General features: G+C 53.4%; 1 protein-coding gene across 3 annotated transcripts; it reads right to left on the bottom strand.

Moving 5' to 3' along the window:
* Positions 1 to 4,796: 4,796 nt before the first annotated feature.
* LOC134151556 (ectoderm-neural cortex protein 1-like) lies at positions 4,797 to 9,174 on the bottom strand. Of its 3 annotated transcripts, none has more exons than XM_062596184.1 (3): positions 8,865 to 9,174; positions 6,408 to 8,223; positions 4,797 to 5,396 (listed from the first exon to the last, which is right to left on the bottom strand). In XM_062596184.1, the coding sequence occupies exons 1-2, from the start codon at positions 9,096 to 9,098 to the stop codon at positions 6,439 to 6,441; spliced, it is 2,019 nt and encodes a 672-aa protein (XP_062452168.1). In that variant the 5' UTR covers positions 9,099 to 9,174; the 3' UTR covers positions 4,797 to 5,396; positions 6,408 to 6,438. The 3 variants fall into 3 exon arrangements, with proteins under 3 accessions (XP_062452168.1, XP_062452169.1, XP_062452170.1); XM_062596185.1 differs by lacking the exon at positions 8,865 to 9,174 and adding an exon at positions 8,664 to 8,709; XM_062596186.1 differs by lacking the exon at positions 8,865 to 9,174 and adding an exon at positions 8,569 to 8,629.
* Between the last annotated feature and the right edge of the window lie 359 nt (positions 9,175 to 9,533).

The raw sequence follows: 9,533 nt of genomic DNA, 5'->3' as shown, positions 1-9,533 counted from the left end.
CTAATGATTGCAGATTTTGCCAATGAGGTGAGCACTCTAGGAAAAAATCAGCTGATCTCAAAACGATTGAGTACAGCATACTAGTGAAAGAGTGAGCTTGAGCAAAGTTGCTTGTATTGGCAGACAGGTACTTCGCATGGGGCCACAGTCTGAGACATGCCTGACTGTCCCAGCCAGTATCAGTTCCCATTTGTAACATGTATAACAAAAATAGAAACTTTCTGGCTACTGCTTGTGTCAGTTTGGCAGCCCTTGTTCTCAGTAGAGTCAAGAGCCACTTGTTGGTGCAGTGCTCCCCTGCTCCAGAGTCAGCACGTTGCATTTCCTAGTAAAATCCTCATTTGTGGCTTGCTGACAAGCTAGCCCAAACACTGTAACCTCAGATAGTTCTGGAGATTAGAGCAGAGGTAAAACCAGGACAAGAGTGAGAGATCCAGGCCTCAGATAGATATCCTCAAAGGATGAGGTGCAAATCTTTTATTGTCATGATCCTGTGCTGGAACCAGCGTTGAGAAGGACCCTCAGCCAGTTCTGCATGGGACAATGCGCGTGGCGCAGTCTGAATTGATCTGTGCAGTGACAAGCTGTTACGTATATCGAGGCCTCTTTGAAGGATCGAGGTTCTTCGTGCACAGGAGTCAGGGGCTGAGTAATACAGACTGTATTCTACTGAAATGCTGCCGGCATTTGTGTTGCAGTACAAGCTGGAACTCTGAATTGGAAAGAGAATTCTTCTAGTGTGTTTAGATAATTAAAAACTTGGGACACTAGTGTTTACAATATGACTTTGTTCTTTATAGGAAGCAAGACTGATGGTTTAGAGAATGGAGTTTTAAACTGTGAATATAAAGTTTTTATTTGCACTTCCTTAAGAGAAAATATCTTAGATCTACATGCTTCTGCTTGATGTTCAGCCTCCGCTGCAGTGGCCACTGGAGGTCGCTACCTCTGTGCACTTTCTGATCTCCCCATGTTTCTTGCTAGAAAGAGGAAAATAATTCTTCGTGTTTGTTTTTAAATATTATTCCACAATAGTAAATGGAATCAAAGTGACTTCATGGGGACAGTTGAAAGGCACAGTGTACTGCTCGGGTTAAAAGGTAGCACTTCAAGAGCAGTGGACTCTTTTTCTAGCTGCACTGTACTCTCCTTGCAGCCCTAATCACGCCTCAGACCAAATGGTGGAAGAGTTTTTGAGGAAGGTAGAAGAGCCTGAATGAGGCCGGATCGGGAGTAACACGGCTCAGAGGTCTCCCCGCAGTGCCGATTCCCAGCCTGGTGCTGCAACAGCCCAGAGCTCTGTAAGGGCAAGTTTAATTCTTGAGCAGAATTTGTTTTTGTTAGAAACTCAGTACTGCTGCAGCCATCAGTGCTCAAACTACTGTGGGTGTCTCTGTGTCACACTTCAGCGTAGAGGTCCCTCAGGTGTCTGTAAAGGTCTTGGCTGACACTGTCCCTGATAACGCTGTGACTCCCTTGGTGTACGTTCTCCATTTGTCACAAGGAGGATGTGATTTCAGGACGGTTGGCAGCGTGTTCATAGCTGTTAATTGCTTGCACCGATTGCACTGGTGTTCCAGCAGCTCCACCCTGCCTTGTCTCATTTAAAATCTGCAGATAATTAACCCGAAACCCAAACCACATTCCTTCTCTTTGGATGAATCACTCTGAGGCTATAGGCAACGACCAGCTTTATGCTAAACCTTCCTCTTTTATGTGGGTGAGGAATGGCGATGGTTCCCATACGCGCATCTGCGATTCATTGGCGAACCAGATGCTTGAAGACGAACATGCACAACGGATATTGGCTCATGGTGTGCTTTAACAGTGGGAGGGGGCTAGGTTTTGCCTTTTCCTTTCCTCACTCCTGTGACTCAAATCTGGGCTAATTTCTCACCCCCGAATGGGGCCAGCCCAAGGCTCAACAGACAAGGGATGTGGGGCCTCTCCTTGTGTCATGCCTACGTTGTTTGCTGCTTCTGGGCCCAGGGGATCTGGCAGAGGAGAAAAGCCAAACTCTACTGGAGCTGGCAGGGTTGGAGTATGAGACACATGGTTGCTAGCTCTGGTACAGTTACATGCTCAGGAGGCTTGAACAAGGCAGGGATTGCTTTGTGGCAGAGGTACAAGTACATAGGAGCACGAAAATCCTCACTGAGCAGCGTAATGCAGATGTGCCCTTCCTGTGCCAAAGCAGCAGATGGTTCCTTTTCATTCAATGCAGCGTAATGTGTTGAAGCCATCCCAGAGCTGCATGTGATGCACAGATCTTTCAGGAGCCAAATAGGTAGATGTATAATGCTCTTTTCCTTGTATAAAATATCTAAATTCATGGGCAAAGTAATGCTGCCTGCAGAGTGTGGTGCCTTGTTCTTCTTGTACCACCACGGCTTGTCCCTGCAGCCCAGCCACATGTGCCCAGCTTTGCTTGCTGTGCAGTGAGAGCACCACAGGACACTTGAATGATCCATATCTGCTCTAAGCCAGAAAAGATGATGTCTCAGTTACTGTTGTGCTACTTTTTGCATTTAACAGCTCTGGCCTTCCCAGGTGGAGCGGGGAGGAAGACTCTGCTACCCTAACCCTGGCGGCGGGAGCTGCTGAGCAGAATGCAGCTGGGAGCCCGAGAAGCCGTGTCTAGGTAATGCTTTTGCAGTTCTCCTCTCTGTCTTGCTGGGGTTGTGACCTTTGCAGGGAAGACCTCGGAGCAAGTGTTACGGCCTGGCAGCTAGGTCATACCTGCTGCTTCCTGCATGAGCTTCGGTGCTCAAAGGCATTTCTGCACTGTTATGGCATGTCAGCAAGTGGCTGCAGGTCTCAGCTGCCACTGAATTCGATTCTCTTCAGAGTTGGGAACAAGAGTGCAAGGAGCTAGGCAGATACGGGAGCTGTCTGTGGGATATGGGAGTTGCATCCGGTTCACTGTGTCACTGGATAACCGGTGAAATCAAACCTAGACCTTATTGCACACTGCATATGGGACTCTCCTGATGGGGCAGGGGGAACACGACATGCACTTCCAGAAGGGTGGAAGCACTGAGAATCATTTTCCTGCCTAAGCAGGAGATCCTTTGGTTTGAGCTATGTTGAGTCCAAGTGGATGGTATTGATTCAGGAGGACTTCTGTCCCCGTAACCAAATTCCCCCCAAACCAATTTTATTTGCAGTTCAGTCAGCCTAAAACTTCCGGCCTCCACACTGAGGCAGCGATTGGATCAACGCGCAGAAAAGTCTGACTGGGAAAACAGGTCTGTGCTGTGCGCTGCTGGGCCCAAAGCGAAGCAGGCAAGAGAAACCGCTGTCTGGTTTTCCCCAGGAGTGCTCTCCGCAGTGCTGGGAGCTGGGTCCTGCTCTGAGGAGCTGGAGAGCCAGGACAGGGCTTTCTGCCAGAAGAGGGAAGGCTAAAGGCAATAAAAAGCAGCTCTTTGCTGCCAGTAGCGGGGAGCCGTTGCAGAGCTAAACCCAGGTGTGCTTCTTTTTGAGTGCTGTTTTTCCCTGAGATGCAGTTAGCTGTAATAACAGTTTGCAATGAGGAAACAAGTCACTGAGCCTTGCAAAGGCTTCAGCAGAAGGGACACTTGCTCCCCCACCACTACCGAAAATGCAGCAAGCAGGGCTCAGATAACATCCCAGCGTCGGGAACGGGAGGCAGACAGAGACCTGATGTTGCTAGAAGCAACTTTGTCCCTAGTGCAAAAGCCGGATGTGGCTCGGAGCCAGCATTTATTGCTTGGCAGCATAAACAAAACAGCTGCTGCTCAAATGGCCACAAGTGAAACCTCAGCGCCTCTGACTTGCTGGGCAACTTTGGACTTTGTCCGGCCTGCAAGATTAGCCATCGATTTAAAAAGGGGGGAGCAGCTTCGTGCTAAATTACAGGGATAAAGGCGCTTCCTGATGGCTTCTCGTCCCAGCTCCGTCCCGTCCTGTGATTCTCCCCTTGGCCGCAGCATGCTCACCCAGCTGCGTGCGTGGGACCAGACGGGCGGGTGCTGCCTCAGGCTGGGAGCTGCCCCACGTGCCAGCTGTCCCGTGTGGGGGTCCAGGTTCAGGCTGCGGTGCAAGCTGGGGGCTCCTCGCCCTGCTGCCTGTTGAACGAGCCTCTAGCTGGGCTCAGAGAACAACGGAGAAGAGGCACAGCAAGGGTAACTCTGGAAAGAGGCCCAGCCCGGGGCTGAAAACGGCCGAGGCATCAGAAAACAGGATGCAAAAGTCACTGTATCTGCTGTAGCCGCCACCAATAGGGCAGCTTTTCTCCTTCCAGTCTTGCCTTTACTAGTGGCTGGGAAAGGCTGTGACACTGAGTCTAAGAATGTGTAACAGATTGCACCTAAACTGTCTTTTCTGTGGTCAGACATCTGCTCGCACCTTCAGTGTCTGTTTCTTTTGCCCACACTGGTTCCTTCTAACTCCCCTGCTTTGATAGAGCTGTTCTCTCCTAACTGCTCTCTCTATCTCGTCACCTGCAGCAGGGCCGGAGCACGCAGCCATCTGGGAGAGGAGCAGCAGCTCAGTGATGAGGAAGACAGCCCAGCTAAGGATGCCCGGGTAAGGGCCGAGAAGGGCTTATGAGAAAAAGAGGTTTGTGTGTCTTTCAGAGCAGGAAGGCAAATGGCAGCCGAGTTTCCGTGAACCCTGTGTTACGAAGGTATAGAAAGATCTGAGCCCCCTCCTCGTGCAGATCAAGGTTTGGACTTGGCAGCAGGAATGATCTTCTCTACTTCTGCTAAACATTACCTTGAGTGTGGGCTGGGAGAATTTGCAGCTTAAGCATACAGAACAGGCAAGGCACATGGTAGATTTTATTCAGATTTATTGAAGCAGCTCCAGGGTGAATAAGAAACACACGCAACTGCTGTATAAAAAAATACACAGAACCAGCCCATGGGCAAGTTACTGTCAAGTGTTAAGACATTTCAGGCAACTGCCTCTGGTGCTGACTGCATTCCAAGTCACAGATACAGAGACAACAGCACAGCCCAGGGCCTGCTGCCGGCTAGTTAGGAACTTCCTTTGTTCTTTCTAGTAAATATAATTCAAAGCAAAATATTAAATGAAAGAACTAAAAAGTATTCCTCTGGCTCCTGCTGTGAGACCACATGAGTTAGGAGAAAACTTGGAAACCTTTTGCCATCTCAAGGGACAGCGCAAGCTGCCAGTCCAAGGGGGTTTCTCCAAGCTCTTCCACCACCCCTTTCCAAAGCAGTTCAAAGCCAAAGCTGTGCTGCCTTGAGCCCTTCTCATGCTGGTAAATCCATGCAAGGGCTTGGAAGTTTCTGGATAAATCCATCCAGACTTGGAAGTTCACGGACTTGCTCGGTAGAAGTCTCCTACTGCTCACGTCTTCTGTCTGGATGCTTGATGAAGCAAAACACTAGCAAAATCAGACGTGAAACCTGTAGTGCAGAAGAGCATATTATGAATAGTGCGCTTTAAACCCAAGAACACTCCCTAGGCCTCAAAACTAACCGAGAATTCTGTTGCTGTAGAAGTACTCGTACTTGATTCCCTCCACTCCAGTTCTACTTCAGGAATTTTCTATAGGTATTACAGAATGGTTTTTCTGCATCAAACAAATTCATTTGGGTATTAGATCTCTTGCAAATGAAAAAGAATTAACTCCCTGGGATCTGTGATTCACTGGCATCTTTTCTGCCAAGAGTCTCTAGAAAGGTTTAATTTCAGCTGCAAGCTTTTTAAAAATTAATTGCTGTGTGGCAGAAAAGAAATAGCATGAAGGGGACCAGAGAATAATTAAAGTGGAGAAACCCTGTGTTTATATGTAGACAGGGCTTGTCTTAAAAATGCAATTACATACCATTCTGGGACTAAATCCCAGCTATAATTCCGTCCTGGCACCAGCTCATAGCCCTCATGAGCTATGTCCCATAGACATAGCTCATGTCCCACAAGACAGTGGCTGCTATTTGGGTGCCACCAGCAGATTAACTGTGGCACCAGGAGAAGGCTGTGCTAAAAGCAGCAGCCGGTCCCTCGTGGCACCACGTGGTATCTTCTCTGAGCTCCTGCAGACAGATTGCATGATACCGTCCTGATCGGCTTGACGAGCTTTCCCTACCAAGGACGCCTAATCCTACTCAGCTATGGCATTCCCCAAAATCTTTGCATAGGCTGAGACTCAGCGGAAGGGTTAGGTTGTTAGGTTATATGTTCTGTTATTTATACTGATCTTCTCCCGACAGCGTTTGAGCACCTAAAGAGACACTTCTCCCGCATGGTTTTAGATATCTTCTACTAACTATATCTAACTACTAGACTGGAAGCACATTTCTGGAGCTGATGTTTGCTAGGACATCCCCAGCTAGGATCCACGTACATCTGCCCGCAGGGTTTAACCCTTGTGTAGCACTAAGTTTCAGAGGACAGGGCCCCAGGCTGATACTTGCCTGCCAGGTATGCTGACTGCAATGCCGTAGCTCAGGCAGACAGGTACTTCCAGGTGCTGACGAAGGCTGTGGGGATGAGGGAATACGGCACTGTCGTGATGCTCCTCCAGGTCTCAGAGGATGGGTCGTAGCAGTCTAGTGTTTTGCCACGCTGAGCCCCGCAGTAGCCCCCCACCACGTACAGTCTGTTGCCTGAGGTAACGGCACGGCAGCTGATGCGCTTGGCAGTCACGTCCCCAAACTTGGACCACTGGTAGCTGTCGCTGTGGAAACGGTAAGCGGAGCTGGCGGAGAACTCCGTGTCCCCCCCGATCACGATGATGTGGCTGCCCACCACGGCGGCAGCCGTGTACCGCCAGGGCTGGGGGCAGCTGGCAGGCACCGTCCAGCGGTTCTGGCAGGGGTCAAAGCACTGCACCTTGGGCAGCTTCTCCTGGTTGGTGCTGGTGCCACCAAAAACAAACAGCTTCATCTTGGCTCCCACCACAGCAGCGTTGCTTACGCCTTCTCGGAGAGGGGCCACCAAGGACCATTTGTCCAGCTGTGGGTCATAGTGCTCAACTTGCTTGAGAGAGACGGAGGGAGAGGCTGGGAAGGCACCACTCACTGCTGTGTGACCCCCAACCACGTAGAGACAGTAGTCCAGTTCAGCTGAGCCGTGGCCAAACCGTGCCACCAGCATTGGAGCAGCCTTCGCCCACTCATCGTGGAGAGTGTCATAAACCCAGACATCTTTGGAGGCACCGTTCTCGGAGCCTTTTCCACCTGTGATGTACACTTTGCACCCGATCGCACAGGCACTACACTCTTTGCGAGGGCTTGGGATGTCGGCACGAGGAATGATCTCGCTGGTTTTATGGTCCAGCATATAAATCTTGTCACACATGAACGTCTGGCCCCCAAGCAGCAACAGGGCCTGGCTGACTTTCCGGGGCCGGGCACAGCATCCGGTCACGAGCCCATCGTTCTGCATGATCTTCATTTTGCATCGTACAGCATCAGCCACAATCTCTTCCCCCAGCTTGTGGCTGGTCACCACTTTCTCGCAAGCCACTTGCTTCCGCAGGTAGGACTCGGGCAGAAGGGCCAGGCGGACAGAGCGCAGCAGCTCTGGCAGATCTTCATGACGTCGGGGCAAATCATACTGGATCCAACCTATAACAGCTTCGTATACCAGGGTCTCATCCTCTACCTCCAGCTCTTCGCTTTCCACCAGCTCAAGGAGCTTGTCCTTGGGCAGCCTGAGGAAGTCTTCCGTCTTGCAGAGGGAGGTGAAGTTGGCCAGGGCCATTCTCCAGGAGAGCTCTAGCAGCCTTTCACAGCAGTGGGCATCAGACAGCAGAAGCATGTTCAAGCAGTTGCCAGGGTAGAGGTTCTTCTCCAGGAAGTCAGCAGAAGCGTCCCGAATGTCCTGGAATTGCAACATATCTCCGGCCTCCAGCAAGGACTCGGCGTTCTCCTCGTTAATCAACACCCGGGCCGAGTAGGCGTAATCCAGCAGCAGCTCCAGGACCTCGGGGTGCAGGGAGTCGTGGAAGTTCACTTCTGCGTCTCTGCTCTCCTTCAGGCCCCCGCTGAACATAGCATCGAAGTAGCGGCTGCAGGAGGCCAGCACGGCCCGGTGGCAGTGGAAGGCCTGGTTCCCGGCCCGCAGCACCACATCGGTGAAGAGGTGCCGCTTGCGGAGCAGGTTCAGGTGGGTGAGGAGGCTGTCGGCATGGCCCGGCTTGTGGAAGAGGTGGATGTTCATGGAGCCGGAGCTCGAGCGGGATTTCCGGTTCTCGTGGCTGCTGACGGACATCGCTGCCAGGCTGCTCTGAAAGGCAAAACCAGGGAGTCAGCACTGAAAGCTCCGCTCTCACCCCCCGGGAGCGCGGGCGCCGGGGGGAGGCCCGGAGCCGGGGCCGCACCGGAGGCGGCAGCGGGACGGCGGCCGCGGCGGCGCCGTGCCGGGGGCCAGCGGCGGGGAGCAGACGGTGCTCCGTGCCGGCGGTACGGGGGCTGCGGGAGCGGCGCCGGGGGCAGCCGAGCGCGGCGCGCAGCGCGACGTCGGGCAGCCCCCGGTCGGAGGCGAGGCCCCCGCCGGTACCGCCGGGCCCCGAGCGGCACCGGGTGATGTCCGCTGCCTGCGCCGCCCCGGCCCCGCGGTCCTGCGCCTCACCGGGGCTTGTCCCGGGATGCGGGCGGACAGACGGACGCGGTGTCCAGCCGCCGCAGGCAGCCTCGTGGCAGCACCCGGCGCCGCCGCGCACTCACCGCTCGCGGTCCACGCTCTGCCGCCGCGCCGCGCCGCCGCGTGACCGCCCCGCCGCCGTGTGACCGCCCCCCGCGTGACGGAGCCGCGGTCCAGCCAATCAGCGGCCGCGGCGCCCTCGGCTCGCTCTTTGTGAATGGGAACCGGCGGCCGGGGCCGTGCGCATGCGCCGCGGGGGGGGCGGGGGGGGGGCCGCTCCATACCCCCTTCGTCGGGGTGGCGCCGCGACACCGCTGCCGCGATAGCTCGGCAGCGTTGCCCAAGCAGGAGCGCTCCTCCCTTCCGCGGCGGATCTGAGGGCAGTAAAACTCGGCTGCAGCTTTGTTCACCGAGTCATTCGCCATAAAGGGCCCTAAAGGCAGGAGCCGCGGGTCTGCGTGGGGCTCGCCCGGGCGCGGGGAGGTCAGGGCCAAACCAGCCGGCGCTGCGCTGCACATGGTTTCCTGCTCTGCAGGCCCGAGGGCGGATGGCTGCAGCAGAGAGTAGGTTCCTGGGAGCTCGGTCCAGCCCTCACAACAGCTCTTGTGCAAAAAAACCCTCGGCAAGTCAGCTGCAGCGAGTGCTGCTGGGGCCAGGCTCGGCGGTCAGCAGCAGCCACCCATAGGTGCTTGAACACAGTGTCACTCGGGTCTAAAACTGCTGATTTCAAGACTGCATCGTATTTGAAGACTCAGTGCTTTACCTGCTGCGATTTAAAAATTTAAGTGCAAAATACACTTAAAGCAGTTTACAGTGTGCTTCCTCTACATTAAAGGTATAGTTTAAACTTTTACTTCTGCATCAGAGGTTTGCCTTCTGCTGATTTTTTTAAGGACAGAACTGGGCCAGACACAACTGCCCATAAGCCGCAGTACCTAGGTCTTTTGCCTGTT

Source organism: Rhea pennata, chromosome 27, assembly GCF_028389875.1.
Source record: "Rhea pennata isolate bPtePen1 chromosome 27, bPtePen1.pri, whole genome shotgun sequence".
NCBI lineage: Eukaryota > Metazoa > Chordata > Aves > Rheiformes > Rheidae > Rhea > Rhea pennata.
The sequence above is the reverse complement of the archived record's forward strand: the minus strand, read 5'-3'. Positions and strand labels throughout refer to the sequence as shown.

Coding starts and splice junctions, on each gene's coding strand:
- LOC134151556 (XM_062596184.1), bottom strand. CDS start 9,098: ATGTGCAGCGCAGCGCCGGCTGGTTTGGCCCTGACCTCCCCGCGCCCG. Junction 8,224..8,864: donor GCGCCACCCCGACGAAGGGG/GTATGGAGCGGC, acceptor TTTGCCTTTCAG/AGCAGCCTGGCAGCGATGTC.